Raw genomic sequence first — 19,078 nt, 5'->3', positions numbered from 1 at the left:
GTTCAGTAACGGTATGTATTTCTGGAATGCTTTTCCTCTCACACCCATCTTCTTACTCAAATCCACCTCGCCCTGTCTGGAACGTCCCCCTCCCTCTTCCTCTGCCTTTCTCACCCACTAATGATCACTTCTCATCACTTGCTATGTGTCCCTTCGTGTCAATACGTCTCTCCTCTTTTCAGATTAAAGCCTGAGTACTCTTGGGGCGCCCACAAGAACTGTTTCAGCATGTGCTTCAGAGCTTCTGGAGTTGGCCATCTGGATTTGAGTGCCAACTCTCCCACCTCCTAGATGGATATCCCTGGGCGAATTAGGTAGCCTTTCAGTTTCCTTATCTGTTAAAAGGGAACTTCATCTATTAAGCGTCTACCCCTCTGGGTTACTGCAAGGCTTCAACTAAATACACCGTAAGTTAAGCACTCAGCACAGTGCCTTGTACACAACAAACACTCAGAAAAACTTGTGGGAAACATTCCTAGAATGAATGAGTGAACAGTGCCGGTACTGCTGAAAGCACACCATCAACAGCTGAAGGTATGGAAGACAAAGTCTTCTCCTTGGAGGCTCTTACAGACCAGCTGGGCAACCAGAGCACTGCCTGGGCATGGCAGGGTGCTGTAAAGCGTCCACACAGGCTGGATGGAGAGCCTCTGGCATGGAGCCGGAGAGGACCTGCACCATCACAGGTAAGGGCCAGAGTAGGAAAGTGGCTTGCTGGAGCCATGATATACGCTGGAAGGAAACAGGTGATTCCGGGCCAGGGAAAAACATCTGCAGTCACGTAGACATGGGGTGAGCGGATGGTGTCCAAAGCACATCAAGTCCTCACGAGACGGATACGACGTGAGGCAGGTCTGATGGGGTCCACCTACCTCCCCGTAGGCTGGTGGTGAAAGCATCCCTGCTAAAGCACTGTAGTCTGAAACCAACACAGTTGCCTCTTCGAGCACAGATCATGCCAACAGACCACACTCCATTCAACACATCTTCACATAAGTTCATGCAATGGAGGTGACCAGTTCTCTCCCCACAGCCTGAGACCCGCCCCAGGACACCTGTCAGATCGCCCACCTGTGCTCGGGTCCTCTGACTCATAAACCAGCCCGGGAGTCAGGGAGAGAAATGCTGCCACGGTGCTAGGAAAATACAGTCCCACCTACGCAACAGACAAGCTCGTCAGAGGCAGGGCCTGTTTTTTTTATTTTTTCAAAAGCTCAGTGAACCCTAAGAATGAATATGGGGCACCATACCTGTATGAGTGTCAGACTGAACACATTCAGCTATTTTCGTAGCCTAAAAATGAATTTTAGAAGCCATTAGTTTTGAGTGCCTAGTTATACAGTAAGGGAAATCTTGCTGGGTCCCTGGGGTCCCAAGGGCTCTCCTTACATACCTTATTGTTGCCATTGCATGCTCTGACAATGGACACATAGTGTCTAATTTTTCTGCAAGTAGAAAACAATGTATTATTTCTCTCCTGGCTCTCTATTCTGGTGGATATCTAGCTCATTTTTCATTATGAAAGGAGCATCTCTCTTTCACAATACATACAATGCTTGGAGGACAGCAGCTCTATTTGTGCGTGGCCAAGGCCACCAATAAACAAACAAGAGTCTACAAGCATCCTCTGGTGTCTCTGTAGAAGAGAAGCTGACTCTTCAGTAAAAACAACAAAATCCTTCTGAGTCATCACAACACACAATAAAAAATACCTAGGTTTTAAAAATGTACTACATGTTAACCAGCCCAAAGCCTCTAATTCCTTAACATGTCTTCACAGTTTCACAGCCCTTTCTATTGATGCTCTTCTTCAAGTTTCAGCAAACAATCTGCTCACAGTCATTCATGGAAACAGCCACAGGCCACACTGGGGCCGAATGTGCGAGTCTAGAACAAAGCAACCGGGGCTTATCTCAGAAGATGCTGACTCTCCTCACTTATTTTCAATTTTTCAGCTTTTCCCCTTGATAATCCAATCCCTACAGTTATCCCCCCCCCGCCCCCCACAATTTGGAAAGGCCATAAAAAGGCAGAGAATCAGAACAGAGAGCCCACACAGAGCCGTCTCCCTGAGGCGATCGCCAGCCAGCAGCAGAGCCTGGTGACCAAGCACGTGAGCCACGCGATCAACGCAGAGGCCTGCGGCCCGGCTCCGCGGAGCGCCGGCGGCCGGACTCTCGGCCAGCCTCAGCTCTCTAAGCCTCAGGCTCCTCGTCTGTCAAACAGAGACGGTCACAGTGCCGACATCACGGGGCTGTGGCCAGGACGAAATGAAGTGACACCTACCAGGCACTGAGAGCCTGCCCAGGGAGGGAAGGGCTCATGGACAGCGGCAGTTGTTACAACCATCATCGCTACACCTCCTCCTGGTCTTTTTGTCCTTCTTTCATGTTCACGACTGAGAGCGTACACTAGGTATGATTTTACATCTTGACTTTTGCATTTATCAAAAACATTTTCCCCTATAATTTAATTTCCTATGATCATCATTTCTAATGGTTGCGTATTTTATCATTGGGTATTCTACAGTTCACGTTCATAATTTTCCACTGTTCGTATTATTTAAGATAGATTCTGAGACAAACCATATGACATTTTCAGGCTCCTGATATACACTGCCTTCCAATCTGTGGTCACATCTGCTTCATATGCGTTTCCTTAAATGACAGTATTTAAAATACTTTTATCTAATTTGATAGCTCTGTGCAGAAATAACACATAGGCTATCAAATTAGATAAAAATCTTTTAAACACAGGGAGTCCACCAGTGAGTGTTCTTAGCACACAGCTCAGTAAAGTGGCATTCAGATTTAAATACTTTAGTCTCTTATGTGCTCACACAGCTTAAGACTGTCGGAGTATGGCGGCTCCGGGTCACCAGCTGGAGGGTCAGGCTGTGACCATGAGGAAGCCACCCTGGAAGGCCATCCTTTGATGGTACCTGACCTTGTTACAAGTCTTTCTTATAAATTTCTGCATGCAGTTCTCAACTTACTTAAGTATTCAAAGCACATTTTGCAATAAGCCGAACATGATATGTTGATTGAAGTTCTCGTTTTTTTCCACTTACCCTCCCTGTCCGATGACAGGTAGTATCTTCACATTTTGTTGTACATTATCTCCGTTTTTCTCTTTGGCAGAGCAAATTCCTTGCCATTCCTATAAATGGAATGTAGGCATCATTATACATTGTGTTCAAAACATAAACCCAAGAGCATTTTCCACCTCAGGTTTCCACTCCTTTACCATGGCCACTAAAGCTATTAGGATAATAAAATCATCCCAACCCCAAAGGCAATTTTGGGTAATCCGACAATTCTTTCTCAACCTCCCAAGTCCATCTCCTCCCTAGACTGACAACAAAAGCCAGATCACCACAGTCTAAATGGCCATATGTTTTCAGTGGCTTTCTGCTGGCAAGAGAGGCCCTGGGCCCATGAATGAGGAACACTCTTCTCATCCAGGTTCCTCCTCTCACAACTCCTACCTGCCGCAGTGGAGGGGGGAAGTGTGGCCTCTGCCCCTGCATTTGGGAGGGGGAGAGTCTCAGACTGGGGCAGAGAAGGGGCCACCCTCTGTGTCGTGTACCCTCTGCAGGTAAGGTGGGGATAATGAGGTAACAGCCAGGACCGGGCTCAGGCAGAATAACCAAGTGAGACCTTAAAAGCCAGAGCTGCCATTTCAGAATGGAACTGCAATGGGAGAGCAGGTATGCCCAGGCTATGACCACAGTGAGCAAACAGGGGCTACAGATGGCTCCCCTACTCTGAGGGTGGTGGAGAGAAGTGTGGGACGGAGCTGGGTTTTGCGACCACCTAAAACGTTCTGAATTTCTCCAAGAGTCACCAAGGTCCTTAAGCTAGAAAAATCCCTAAAACCCACTGTAGGACCTTGAACTCCCAGGGTGTTTCATACCCTTCGAGACCTTCCAGAGTCCCACAGGAGCTAAAGCTGACCCAGGTGGGAAGGGGAACACCATGGCAGCCTGGCTCAAGTCTCCTGTCCATACTCTTACACAGTCAATTCTGAAATCTATGCTTGGGGCGTGGTGACCTGCATGCAAATGCTAATGGTAAAATCTCATCTTCAGACTCCTCTAGGAAAGTGGATCCAAGAGAAACCAGGATACTGACAGAAGCAAAGGATGGTTAGTGGGGCTTCCTGACGTCCTTCTGAAAACAATGGGCGCCAAGAAAGGACTAAATTAAAAAACAGCCCAAGAGCCCAGGTAGGTGCTTACTTGCCCTGGAGCAGAAGGGAGGTGTGGGCCTTCCTCACTACAGTTCTGAGGGGAGAGTGGCCTGTGCCCAAATCGGGCAAGGACTAGACAGGGATCCCTGGGCAGGAATCTGGAGCCCGTCCTCCACGCCCACAGCCCCACGCAGCCACCAGAGAAGGCTTCAGCAGACAGGTCTAAGAGTTATTTCTGAAGCTCACTCTCAAGAGAAATACGGGAAGCTGACTGAGGTGATATTTGCAAAACTCTGTGAACATACCAACCACCACTGAACTGTATACTTTAAATGGATGGAGTGTATGGCATGTGAATTATCTCTCACCAGAGCTGTTACATAAAAAGAGAGGGAAAATACGGGAGACCGATTCAGTCAATCAATCAGCACTTCAAAACACATACTCAGGATTTTCTCCTCCAATCCTTTCTGAACAGAGTGGGTGGCTGCCGGACCCCAAGTCAAGGTGTAAGAAGCCACGTCAGCCAGCGCTGGATGGTCCAGCTAATGGAGGACAACTTAGCCAATGACTTTGCTTAGATAACAGAGTTGCCTGTAAGTCTTCCAGTCAACAATGGAAACAAAAAATATTCACTTAACACAGATCATACTTCTTATCAAAAATACCTCAAAAATCGAAGTTTCAGTTCCTAAAAATAGTAAAGTCCTACCTAGAATGCTGTTATGAAGATTAAATCTGGTAACAGACATAAACTCTTAGCCAAGTCCTGACACACGGCAAATGACCAGTACGTGGCCTGTCTGGTTTCACACAGGTGTCTGTCTGTCTCTCTCAGGCTGAGCTCCTCTCAGAACTACACTGAGGCGTGCACCTCCCTTCTACTCCGGGGCAAGCTCAGCACTGAGCTGGACTTCGCTGACTACTGAGACAGTTCCTTCTTGGTGTGTGCCCACTGGCTTAAGAATTAAATCATCATCTTCCAGCTGTCCTATCCCAGGGGCTAGCATTGTGCTGGCAGGTGGTAAACAGTCAAAGAACACTTGGGGCTTTTGTTTACTGAATGGAAAAGTGAGGCCAAAGTCAGATCACAGAATCCTGGCACCCAGGATAAGGGACTTGAGCTCTACACAGAGGGAGTGACATGATCAAAGTGGTGATCTGGTGAGACTAATCTCCAGTAGCGTAGGGTGGACTGGCCAGAAGTGGAGGGTCCTGGGACAGGGAGGCCTAACCGCATTCAGCCACCGCAGTCTCAGGGTGTGGGAAGAGGGCCCTGAACACGGTCAGGCCCAGGCAGTGGACCCTCAAAGGCAGGGGTTTAACAGACATCAAGCCCTGGTGATGGATTTGATGGAGGGGGCTAAAGGGTAGGGAGAAACCAAAACCATTCCAGGAATCAAAGTCCAGGCAACTGTGTGGACGGTCAACGAGCAGTAGACAGATGAGGTGGAGGGGGATCGGGCTTTTTGTTAATGGGGGATGAGAGGAAATCACCGTTTTACAAGGTGATACCAAAATGACAGCAGGATGTTGAAACAGATCTTGGAAAAGACGCTGGGGCTAAAACTGGGAAGGTGGGAGATATCTACGCAGAGCAGGAAAGATGCTCAACAACAAAGGGAGCTTTCTGAGGAACCAGCAGGGGACAAAGAGCCCTGGTAAACCTGGGAGGAAAGAGATGGGGGAAAAGTGGGAGAAGAGGGGAGGCGGCGAGGGAGGAAGGCTCGCTCCTGGCTTCCCAGGAGCTGGGGAAGGTAAAAGGTGTGAAGAGCTAAAGGGCTCTGCGACTACACATCATTATCAGAGGCAGCCAGCCGAGCAGCCAACATTCCTCCAGCAGCTGCAAGACAGTTTCTGAGGGGAAAAAAATGCAAAATTTCTAAAAGAGAAGAGGCAATATAAGGCTCAGGTATCTGAGAAGATAGGAGGCCAGGGGTTCTAGGGCCCCAACAGAGAAGATCTGGGGACAAAGAAACAGGAGGAGAGCCAAGAAGGATACATAAAGGGAGGAAGGAAGCAGGCGTGCGGGACTGAAAATCAAGGTGCCTCATAGTATCAGTTTTACCTGAAAGGGGAGCCAGTGGCTGAGAACAGCAGGCAGAGGAGGTTTATAGAGTGGTGTTCGCAGTGTTCTCTGTTTGAACATCATCAGAATTTCTCCTCTGCCCCCAAGAATATCCAACTGGTTGGACACCTAGAATCTGACATTCCAAAGCCCCTCCCGGTCATCTGACCACTTCCAAAGGCTCCATCCTGGTTCCCAGCACATGTCTGAACTCTCTCCACTGACCATGGTACCATTGTTTGCCAAGGGCTGGCTGATTCTCAACAAGCCCTTCTTCTCCCGAGGGAGACTTGATTAGAAAGGCCATATATCTTTCTACTCAAAAAATTGCCCAGCTAAGTGGTCTGTCCTGCTGCGGTGTTGCCCGTGAACCAGCAGGGTACCAACAAAGGACAAACAGCAGCTTTTGCACTCTCCCCAAGAACTTGCAATCATGCAAAACAAATGCCCTGGGTTCCTTTTCTTTTCTTTTTTTTTTTTAAACATCTTTATTGGAGTATAAATGCTTTACAAGGGTGTGTTAGTTTCTGCTGTATAACAAAGTGAATCAGCTATACATATACATATATCCCCACCTGGTTTCTTTTTGAAATAAAGCAGTACAGAGGTTGACAACGCGATAACCTTTCCTATTCTCTGCTCATAGCAAATACAGACTTTAGAGAACAGGTGTCCGGCTGTCGAGGCCCTTTGCACCTGGTGCCCAACAGCATACCTCAGGAGGCAACACGCTGCTCACAGGGATCTGGGTGAATCCCAGGGCCTACAGCTAATCCACTGGGTGCCCCCACCCCCATCTCAACTTGCTCTCCTCACTGCAAGGGCAGCTGCCAGCTCAAGGAGCATGAGAGCCACCATCTGTTTCACACCCTGCTGAACCTCACAGCAGAACTGCTGGCTGACCCAGTGGCAGCACTGGACCAAACCGCCAGGACTGGGGAGGCCATGATAAAGCCCCTCAAATGCTGTGGGGGTCTGGAATGGCTGCCGTTCTGGAGCTGCCTTCCGAGGACGCCCCTCTCAGCCCAGGCAGGGAACACTGGTGGGCCTGAACACCTAAGGGTCTGTCTCTTCATTCATCTCAGCCTTCATTTCTCTATCCAGAGGACCTGCCACTCTCTCTAGCAAGAAAATCATCATCCTGACAGAAAAGCTGAAGGCAAAATAGGATTCAAGCAGCGCCCATTTGTGTGATTCCCCTGAGAGTGCATTACCGGGCCCTGCCGCTGGCCTGTTCTTTCCCTGTTCTCACTGCAAAGCCATCTCGTGTGCTCAGAGCCGGGGGAAAGCAAAGGACACCAGCCCACTCACGGTGTCTTCGAGGGGCCCAAGCCAAGTGGGGGTATAAGCTTTGCATAGCCCTTCTGCCCCCTCTGGCAGACTGCCCTTGTGTGCTAAGGGATAGGCACGGGCCAAATGCCACAGAGAAAGGGCATCACTTCCACAGGGCCTCCAGATAGCCAGCAAGAAAGCAGGTCACCAATTTTTCAAACGTTCTGAATAATCAGATTCACAGTCCCAACTTCTAAAAGTTAAAAAGAGCCCAGCAGAAAAGCCTAAGAATGACTATGGAAAGCAGTAGCCTTTTCCTTCTCATCGTATTTTAAAACCTAATATAACAGTGAGGTGCTGTCAGAAGCCACAGTTCAGAGAGAGAAATAACCTTTCAGACTGAACCCGCCTTGCTTTGTCTACCCCTTCAGCACCAGGGTGCTGTAACTTCTCACATCACAATGCAATGACTACTTTTATCTGTCTGTTTTGCACCCTGGAATGAGTTCCCTAAGGGATTTTTGTTTTGCCCTTCTTTCTATACCAGAACCTAGCACACCTGGCATTCAAAAAAATGCCAAATGAATGAACGAGGCTCAGAGAACTGATGGGCTCCAATGTGTTCTGAGAATGTGTTAACTCACTGGCAATCCTTTACCCAGACCATCTGCCAACAGCTACCACTTAGAAGATCAATTATTAGAAAGATCAACTTAACTCACATATTACAAAAATGAAAACAATGATGTTAAGTGTCAAAGTTACTCTTATTGGCTGATCAGGTTTTATATACTTTCTTGGCCTCAATTTCCTCATCTGCAAAATAGGCATAACAGAGCTAACACTACCTACACTTCCCCAGGCTTCTGGGAAGAGTGAGACTGAGATCACCTGGCTCTAGCAGTGCTCAGTGAGCGCTAGGTCTCCCTCCTTCCCTCTTTGTCATGTGAGAGTAACAAGGGTAGTGACCTCTTACTTACCTTGCCTATCCTGATGCATGAATTTATAGTCTCGAGCAAATCAGCCTTTTTTTCATTTACAGGCACTTCTGCTAAATCCTTCCCTATTAATTCACCTGACTCATAGCCCATTGTTGTTTCAAATGCTGGATTTGCATACTGGGGGGAGACAAAGGAAAAAACATCGTGTGAATTAAAGGAAATTTTGAAAAGAGGACAATCAAAGATGTTCAACCTAAACCATCATATTTTTCCCTCAGAAAGCCCAGGAGCCTGGCGCTCACTACGACGGTTCTAAAGCCACAAGAGCACAGCCCCAGAAAATCCTTGGAGTCTGGAGAAGCCTCTGCTCCGATGACACCGGGCTGGGCTTGCTGCCTTGTTCTCCTGAGGCTGCAGGGAGGGCAGCAGGCCCACTCCACTTAAACACCAGCAGAGGAAAGAAGCTGCATGGAGACAGACCCAGGGCTGCTACAAAAGGGCTGTTGAGATTATGATACAGTGGAAGAAAGCACCAGACTGGGAGTCTGAAAACCCAGGGTCTACTCCCACAAGTCACTTAACCCCTCCAAGGCTCAGTCTGCACATCTGTTTAATGGGAATGAAACACTTATTTCGCCTCTCTCATATGATGCAAATGAATAATGAGTTTGGAAAGCAGGCTGTGAACTAGAAAGTGTTTACAAATGCAAGGCTTTAAGGTTAAATTTCAAATAGGGCTGTAAGACTAGAAGAAAATGTATGGGAAAGCTGTGCATGTGCTGATAGGAATAACAAATAATGACGATGATAAAACAATAATCATACTGTTTAAGGTTTGTTTTCCTTGCTAGGCACTGTAGTAAAAGCACTTCACACACAGTAACTCATTTAATCCTCAGAACATCCTTACAAAAGGTAAGTCGTTGTTAGCGTTAACATTATTCCCATTTGTACAAATGAGACAGCAAATTCAGACAGATTAAGTCACCTGCCCGAAGATGCCCAGCTAGGAAGGGGCCGAGGCTGATTGGAAGCCAGGCCTGACTGATACCAAGCCTGTGCCCTCAACCACCGGCCCATGTCGCCTGTCAGGGCACCATCCTGAATGCTAACATCATCAACTCTTTACCAAGAAAGTCACTAGTTCGATGAAAGTGAGGCACTGGAGTGCTCAGAACTAAAATCAAAGTGGGGCTCATTCTCAGACAAAAGGCACTCCTCTGGCACAACTCCCTCTTTCGCTGTTATATGAAAATACATGTTACCTGTCTGCTGTTATCTGAAAGCCATGTTATCTTCAGTCACTTAAATGAAGCCACTTTTCTAATAATGGATAATTTGTGAAGTAATTGCTAGTTTATTTTTGAAAATTTGAGTAGCTTCTAGTAAATTTCTATAGGTGTAAACTATCTTCAAAAACAGTAAGAAAGGTCAGAGCGTGCAGCCCTTATGGGCAGAGCCTCTCCTTGCTGCAACAGTCTCTCTCTACCCGACTCCGCTCCAGAAACAATCCTCTGGATAAAAGTCCCTCCTTGCTAAGTAAATAAATATGCAAAAAAGTGAGAAATAATAAATGCTAATTGCATTTACAGAATATTTTCTAGCACATTAAGCAATTATTGGAACCTTTTCTTACCTATAGGGAACTTATTTTAAATTATATATTTTATAGATTTTGTTCTCATAATCCTCTAAGGAAAAACTGGTCCCTTGAACTTCAAAGAGAGGGAAAAAAAAAAAAAACATACTGAAGGGGTTCAATCTTAAAAATGCAAACAAACCAGAAATTCAGCAGGACAAGCTTCCAAAACAACAAACCTGTACAATGTGGTCTTCACTTGTAATTTCAATTGCTTCTTGACTTTTCTCTAATGCAGTGAACATTGAGTTACAAGCCCTTTATGGGTGGAAAAGAAAAAGGACTGCTTAATGTAAATATTATAAAATGTAATACAATCTTGGAATATTACATTAATTTACTTAAATGTGTTCTTTGATTATAAAGGTAACTAACGCTAACTCAAGAAAAAGTAGGGGGAAATACTAAAAAGCATAAGGAAGAAATAAGCGCTTCCTGCCACCTCAGTACTTGGGATCATGACTATGCACAATTTGGTGCCTTTCCTTCATTCTAAGGACAAGTGGACCCGGTGGAACACACCCCAGGGTCAGGTCACAGCCCTTCGCTGGCTGTGGGACATGACTGAACCTCCCTGGGTCTCTGCCTTCTCACCATCTGAAGGGTCCTCGTGAGGACTCAATGAGAAAATGGAGTCAAGAAGCCCACACGAAGCCGGGTGGAAAGGAGGCGGCCCATCACCTGTAGCTATTGTCACTTCCAACAAATCCTTTTCACAAAACTGGGATCATCGGGATCATGAGCTTTGTTTTCTGCTTCCACTTAGCCTTACATTGCCAGCATTCTCCCTTGTCCTCAGTGTTTGAAAACATTTTTAAATTGCACAGGTAACTAAAGGTTTATTTTTAAAAAATTAGAAAATAATAATAAATGAGATACTACATCATACCCACTAGGCTATCTACAATCAAAAATAGAGATAAAAACAAGTGTTGGTGAGGAACCCTCATACACTGCTGGTGGGAGTGTAAAATGGTGCAGCTAGCTGCTTTGGAAAACAGTCTGGCAGTTCCTCAGGCTGTTAAACATAGAGTTACCATATGGCCTAGCAATTTTACTCCTAGGTAGATACCCTACAGAAATGAAAACATACATCCACACAAAAACTTATAGCCCACAGGTGGAAACAACCCTAAAGTCCATCAACTGATGAATGGATGAATAAAATGTGGTATATCCATACAATGGAATACTATGCAGATATAAAAAGAAATAAAGCCCTGATGCATGCCAAAATATGGATGAACCTTGAAAAACATTATGCTGAGTTAAAAGGACCACATATTGTATGATTCTATTTATATGAAATGTCCAGAAGAGGCAAATCTATGTATAGAGAGAAGTTAGATTAGTGGTTATCTAGGGCTGGGGGTAATGAAAATGTTCTAAAATTGTGGCAATGGTTGCACAATACATTAAAAGCCATTGAACTGTGTACTTTAAATAGGTGAATTGTATAGAATGTCAATTTTATCTCGATAAATCTGTTTAAAAATAAGTGAGATTAAATCATCTGAAATCCCAACACCTACGCATATCAACTGGTATTCTAGGCAATTTCTTGTGTAAATATACATGTAATACATATACTTATAAAAATAGGATCATACTCTACAGTTTCATCATCTGCTTGTACCACTGAACCATATACATTAATATCTTTCCATATCAATAATTAGTTCCTCATCATCACTCTTAATAACTATATAATATTCTATTGTAAAATTATACCATAATTTAGTCAAACAAATTCCCCATGACTGGGGAATGCTTTCAGTTTTTTTCTTGTATATGCCTCAGAAGATGAAAAAGAGAAAGCAACTGTCTACTTGTTCATAAAGTGCAGAGATTACATTTATAAAACCAATAATTACAATGCTTTTACTTTATTCCTGGTATTACTAAACTGTCTAGCTAAATAAGACAAAGCAGCTTTAGCCAATAAAAATTAGCTTTTCTTTCTTGGCATATAAAAATCAAGTGAATTACCTCAATAAACCTGTTATTTAAAAAAACAAGAACCAAAAAACAACGAGAAGTAAGTTCCCACCTCTGATATAACAAGCTTGGAGGAGATATATCTGTGAGAAGCCCTACTGGGTTTTATCACTTTTTTAATTTTTGCAGATCTGGTAAATATAAAATGGTATATCATTTTCATTTCTTTGGTTACTAGTGAAGCTGAACATTTTTTTCATGTTTATTGGCCATTAATGTCTCCTACAAACTGCTTGTTCACAACATGTCCTTTTAAATTTTTTCTACTGGGTGTTTCCATTTTTAACCTGATTCATCAAAGCTCTTTACGTATTCAGGATATTAACCTATCTGTCCTGTATGTTAAGAATGTATTTTTCCCAGTTTGTTATTTGTCTAAATTTTTAACATTATTTAAGGCATACTTACTGAGATGAGCTTAACATTTTTATGTTGTCTAATCTGATTCTCTTCCTTTATAAAATCTGGCTTTCACACCATGCTGAGTTTAAAAAGACTTCATTATCCAAATACATATGCTCACTTACATTTTTAGTACTTATGTGGCCATACTTTTTAACATTATGCACACTGGAATTTATTTTGGGACTGGGTGTGAGATCGGGATATAACTTAATTTTCTTTCCAGTTAATAAGTTGTCACAATTCTATTCACTGAAAAATCCACCCTTTCCTGTGTGGATTTAAATTGCCATGTTGAACACATATACTTATGTTCCTAATTCTTAAACTCTTAAATACATGCACGTCTATTTCTAGACTTTACATTCTAGTCTACTGATCTAGCAGTAACACAAAGATGCTTGTTATAGCTTTTTAGTGCATTTTAATATCTCTCAGAACAAGTCTTTCTCTATTGCTCCCAATTCTCTAGCCCCACATTTACCCCTTCCCTTCATTATCAATATTTTCATATCTCCCTTCATAGTGGACATCTCCCTCTGGCTGTCAGCTGGCACACAGAGAACAAAGTAGAGCATGAGGAGAGACCATGAGTGCAGTTTTGAAAATGGGGGTTACAACCTAAAGGACTACCTTTGCCACGTGCTGTGTGCGAGATCTTGGATGTAAGTCAGTTAACCTCCCTGGGTCTCGGTTTTTGCATCGTGATTCGTGATTTGATGAAATAAGCTGTAACCACCTCCTGCTCCACAGTTCCGCTCTCCTCTCAGAGAGGGCAGCAGCCCAGCTCACTGTGGGAGTGCTGCAGCCAGGCTGCGGAAGACCCAGGAATGAGGAGGAGGCAGGCCCAAGGCCAACCATCCATCTCAAGTTTCCCTAAAAACTCTGGCAATAAAAAGGAGCTCTTTTGTAGACCTCACTAGCCCTGAAACATCTCTGCTCAGCAGCACTTCTTTGCTACCTCGCACTTCATTTCATTTTGTCTATGAAGTATTTTCTTCTCTGCATGTGATACCCTGGGCTGGTCCCTACCAACGTTAATACCCCAAATTCTAATCCCCTTATCTCTGCCTTGGGCACATACAAACAGAATGATTTCATTCTCTCTTTGATCCTGGTAAAGGAAATGTTAAAGAATAGTAGACCACCCAAGGAAGAGACCTAGGATGATACAGAGATACTGACATTTTTTTCACTTCTGTCAACTTCATATAACTTTACTAATTTTTCTGCTTTTCTCACTCTACAAAGAACTAGGTTTCCACTCATCAGTTTAAAAAAAAAAAAACAAAAAAATGCTGAGCAAGAGCAAATTACAAAATGCTTATTGTAGAGAAGAAAACATGTCACCTACCAGAGATAATAATGTTAATGGGTTGGGTGTATGTATATATTAAAAGTAATTTTTTAATTAAAAAACAAAACAGATAATTCAGTATATATACTTTCGCATCCTGCTTTTTCATTTGCTATTATTTTGGTGCCCCATCTTTTTCTTTCTTTTTCTGGCCACGCCATGTGGCTTGTGTTATCCTCCCCGACGAGGGATCAAACCCAGGGCCCCGGCAGTGACAGCGTCAAGTTTTAACCACTGGACTGCCAGGGAAGTCCCCACTGGAGCCCCATCTCTAAATGCTGAGTCTCCAATCACTAACATGACCACCTATTAGACATCCAGGCAGACTCCGAAAGCATTTTGTGAGGAGAGATGCCTTCCCACCACCCCATCCCATTTTAGCAGGAGGTCAGTTACAGCCAAAATATAGCCGCCCACAACCAAAGTCCTCACTTGCAACAATGCTCTGTGTGGTATGGTCAGCTTACCAGAAGCAGCAGAATTACCTGAGTTTCAGCTGTGGGTGCACCAATCCAAACTCCATCTGGAGCAGTTCATTGTAACAGGCCATGGCGCTGGGGTTTTCTACATACCTCTACAAACAGAAAGGGGATTTTGTGGATAAACGAATGTGCACCTTTAAATGATTAAATACATATATAAAAAATAATTCTTTCCAACAGGCTTCTCAACTTGGTACCTGAAATCTAAAAAATAATTTATCTTTCATGATGAACAGGAAATGAGAGATAAAAACTTATGGGTACCAAATTAGCTTTTAAAAAATAGTGCTTGCACATATCTGAGAATATATTAAGAAACCACTGAGTTGTACACTTTAAGTGGCTGAATCGATCAACTATACCTCAATAAAGAGAAAAAAAGGCAGAAAGAAGGAAGGAAGGGGGGAGGGAGAGAGGGAGGAAGGAAGGAAGGGAAAGAAGGGCAGAAAGGGCAAGGTATTTGCTGGAAAGAGAAAAAAATAAAATAATTTTTAAAATAAATTAATTAAAAAAACTATAGTATACGATAGTATAACCATTTAATGGAACAGCATGCAGCTATTACATGCACTTATATGGAATGATGTACAAGACACACTGTCAAGTAAAATGAGGAAATGGAAAATTGCATTATAATTATTTTACATTTTTATAAAAATATTACATCAAGTTTAAAATAAATAGCTGAATTACATGGTATATGAATAGTATCTCAATAAAGTAGTAAATAAATGGAATTAGAAAAAGATAGGCCTCCATTCCTGGGCATATATCCAGGGAAAACTATAATTCAAAAAGATACATGCACCCCAACGTTCATAGCAGTACTATTTACAATAGCCAAGACATGGAAGCAACCTCCTAATAGTCCATCGACAGAGGAATGCATAAAGATGTGGTGTGTGTGTGTGTATGTGTGTGTTTATATATGTACAGTATGTACAATGGAATATTACTCAGCCATAAAAAAGAATGAAATAATGCCATTTGCAGCAACATGAATGGATCTAGAGATTATCATACCAAGTGAAGTAAGTCAGACAGAGAAAGGCAAATATCATATGATATCACCTATATGTGGGAATCTAAAAAAAAATACAAATGAACTTATTTACAAAACAGAAATAGACTGACAGACATAGAAAACACACTTATGGTTACCAAAGGGGAAAGGATGGGGAGAGGGATAAATTAGGAGTTTGGGATTAACAGATATACACTACTGTATGTAAAACAGGTAAACAACAAGGTCCTACTGTATACCACAGGAAACTATATTCAATATCTTGTAATAACCTTAATTGGAAAAGAATCTGAAAAAGTATAAATATGTATATACATACACATATGTATATTTGTATATATATATGACTGAATCACTTTGCTGTACACCTGAAACTAACACAATATTTAATTCCACTAAAAAAAAGTTCAAGGAAAAAAAAGAGCGCTTAAGAATGCTTTTCTTTCACTGCCTTGAAGTAAGAGGATTTTTGATGTCTACATGTTACTAGCAGAGCCTAGAATATACAGGAGGAGGAAATTTATTAACTAAAGTCCTATCTACATTAACTTTCAGAGTCTATTCGCTTATTCAAGAGCAATATGTTGTCCTCTTTCGAGTTGTACAAGCTCATAGTAAGCAAAAATATGCTTGCACATCTCTTTGCAGCTGAGTTTCACAGAGGTAACTCGCACTGAGGCAACATTCTCCTACAGTCACTTCAAACAGCAGCTCAACTAAGCTGACAAAGGATTACCCTCCACGGCAGAGGTACTGGCAGAGCCATGGCTTTGCCCAGTCTCTCTTATTGCTGTGGACAGTAACTGTTTTGTATAATAACCTTTACATAATGGAAACATCTCAACAAAGCAAATTTACATGGGAATGGGAAGCCTGAGCACCACCAAATTATGTATTTCATGAAGACATCTTACAGGTTGCTACGTTCTGTCACGTAGTTACATTCAGATGTAAAAAAATATTTGTGAACATTTACTCACCCCTATTTCTGTGAACAGCTCTTGCTTTCACCTGCTCAATACACGGATAAAACTCTCTCTGACCGAGGAGGAAGCTGAGGCTAAGAGGCAGGGCATCTGCAGGCCACTATCAACAAGCCAAAGCCGGACCAATCTAGGGCACAGGGCCCCTTGTGGAGCTCCTTCTACTGCCAGTGAGGGCAGAGATCCCTGTTTGAACAGTGCTCAGGGTCTTGTCTTTGTGTCAAGAAACCTAAAAATCCAGCCCTAAGTTCATGCCTTAAAAGCTGTATGATTCTCCATGAGGCCCTTAACCTTCCTGAGCCTGCTTCCTCACCTGCAAAACAAGACACCCTGCTCCACCACAGACCACCATCTGTAAACTGTTGCACAAACATAAAGCACAGTGACTGCCGTCCCCTGGGAGGGAAGGCAAGGCCTGCTGGCCATGGGCATGATGGTTCCCGGGCCTGCAGGCCAAACACAGCCCTTCTTACCCACAGAAGTCTGAGAGAGGTGACATGCCTACCAGCTCCCCGCTGCTGAGAGGGGAGGAGAGTGCTGGCCCTGCCGCTCCCTCCTCAGTCAGCCATGACCCCTCAGGCACATCCAGGAACACTGCCCACCTGCAGAGGCGCCCACTGCGGACCAGGCAGGAATAGGGAGGAGAGATTTCTGGGTATAGTGCTTGTGCCACTCCAGTAGACAAGGGGTGGGGGACTTGAGATGGACAGGTGTCTCCAGCTGTCCACGCACTTGCCTGGCTTCACCTGCTCTGCAGGCGACATCTTGGGACACGGAGCCATGTGTATTATGTGTCATGGCCTCCCATGCATGCAACCAGAGTTTTCACTGGGTGTGAATGTACATATCCTAACTTTTTTACCCCAAAGGTGGACATCATGGCTAAAAAACAAGCACATGTGACTAAAAGTACAGCATCTTGCTCCTGCTATCTGCCCCTCCCCCTCACTACCTCTGCTTTGTTCTGTGTATCTAAATATCCTGTCTTTCCTGCCCTTCTCCACCTTTCATTCATGTCCCAAGGATTCCACAGGGCATGGAGGGTGGAGAAGGGCAGCAGGTCCAGGGATCTTCAGGCATCAGGCTGCTATTCCCTCTGCTTGAACAGCAGCTGGTCTCCCCTCCTCAACCCATCCCACAAGAGGGGCCGGGGCCACAAGTCCTGCAGACTCCTGAGACAACTGGAGCTTTCTCCAGAGCATACCACACCCACCTTGCTGGGCCCCACCCAGTGGTTCTCAGCCCTTGGCTGCATATTAGAATTCCCTGCAATCTTAAAAAATAATACGAACGTGCAGGCTCCTCCCCACACCAACTGAAACAGGGTCTCCAGGGAAGCCCTTCAGGGGGTTCTAACGCACAACCAGTGTTGAGAGATACCAAACCCTAACCTTCGAGATTTTAGTCAGCAAAAGCTCAGTTGCCAAGTCCAACTGAGGAGGCAAGTAGGTCTCCATCCATCCATCCTGAACTCCTGAACTATAGCCAATCCACAGAATAGCTGACTGCGCCCTGAATCCCAGAGTTCTCACTGTGGTGATGACTTTCAGGTCCAGGGCCGGGTTCAAGCATGGGCCCCACTACCTCCCAGCCATGAGACTCTGGAGAATCACCTTCCCTCCAGGTCTGGATGCTCTGCTCTGTCTCCGTGCCCTCTGTCACCTCACTATCCTTTTGTTACCTGAGGGCACAGGACTCAGCATGAGAAGAGTTAGCACGCGTAGTCTCTGAGGACTGGTCACTGACTTGGATTCGTCACTTATAAAGTGGTGAGGCTGCTGCTATCTCCATACTTCCTAAGCCACAGACCTCTAAAATGACTACTTTAAATTAAACCCTTTGTGTTTTTTGCATGGGAGTGTTTTCGCAGAGACATGCACTTAACCGTGGTTCCCAGCAAACGCTTCAGGGGGACACCTTGATTAAGTTGTACGGGTGAGAGGGCAGGCAAAGTGTGTATGTCGGTTACTTTTGAATTTTCAAATTAGTTTCATGATAACTCAATTATACTAGGAAAATACAAAGTCCATGGTTAACTAGACTTTCTACCAGGACACGCTTCCCAGTCCACGAAGCTGTGCTGATGGACTTCCTTGTGCAGAATTTCAAACACACAATTTCCAACACTGCATCTATGACCTCGTACAAATAAAAAGCTTAATGACTGCTGGTGGCTGTAGGTAAGCAAACAACCCAAGGCAAGATGAATAATCTATCCCACAAGTTTCACTGCAAAGTGGAAGCATCGAAGGTCTTTGTTAAGAATAGCCAGTTCTGGGCTTCCCTGGTGGCGCAGTGGTTGAGGGTCCGCCTGCCGATGCAGGGGACACGGGTTCGTGTCCCGGTCCAGGAAGATCCCACATGCCGCGGAGCGGCTGGGCCCGTGAGCCATGGCCGCTGAGCCTGCGCGTCTGGAGCCTGTGCTCCGCAACAGGAGAGGCCACAACAGTGAGAGGCCCGCGTACCACATAAAAAAAAAAAAAAAAAAAAAAATAGCCAGTTCTGCAGCTTAAGAGTAATAATATAAAGATCTTCAAAGTTATCTGGGAAAGTTTTTTGCGTCTTGTGAATGCTTCCCTAAGCAGTTTAAGGAGGGATGACCTAACGATTCTTATAGGTGATCCACAACTTCTAACCTGGGATTCTTAAAGGAATGCTCACCTTCACACTGGCTGATGTGGTTTTTCTCGTACTAGCTCACATGGATTACTGGAGGTCAGG

General features: G+C 44.3%; 1 protein-coding gene across 2 annotated transcripts in view; it reads right to left on the bottom strand.

Moving 5' to 3' along the window:
• The window catches only part of PDE8A (phosphodiesterase 8A), a 100,869-nt gene that overhangs the window by 41,216 nt on the left and 40,575 nt on the right, over positions 1-19,078 (bottom strand). Inside the window, exons 6-11 of one of the 2 annotated variants that reach the window (XM_065872234.1) lie at positions 14,354-14,442; positions 10,291-10,369; positions 8,512-8,649; positions 3,071-3,159; positions 1,394-1,445; positions 1,251-1,293 (exon numbers count right to left, since the gene is read on the bottom strand). In XM_065872234.1, the coding sequence (XP_065728306.1) occupies positions 1,251-1,293; positions 1,394-1,445; positions 3,071-3,159; positions 8,512-8,649; positions 10,291-10,369; positions 14,354-14,442 (490 nt within the window). The remainder of the gene's footprint in view (positions 1-1,250; positions 1,294-1,393; positions 1,446-3,070; positions 3,160-8,511; positions 8,650-10,290; positions 10,370-14,353; positions 14,443-19,078) is intronic. The other variant, XM_065872235.1, reaches the window with a different exon arrangement.

Source organism: Phocoena phocoena, chromosome 2, assembly GCF_963924675.1.
Source record: "Phocoena phocoena chromosome 2, mPhoPho1.1, whole genome shotgun sequence".
Lineage (NCBI taxonomy): Eukaryota > Metazoa > Chordata > Mammalia > Artiodactyla > Phocoenidae > Phocoena > Phocoena phocoena.
The sequence above is the reverse complement of the archived record's forward strand: the minus strand, read 5'-3'. Positions and strand labels throughout refer to the sequence as shown.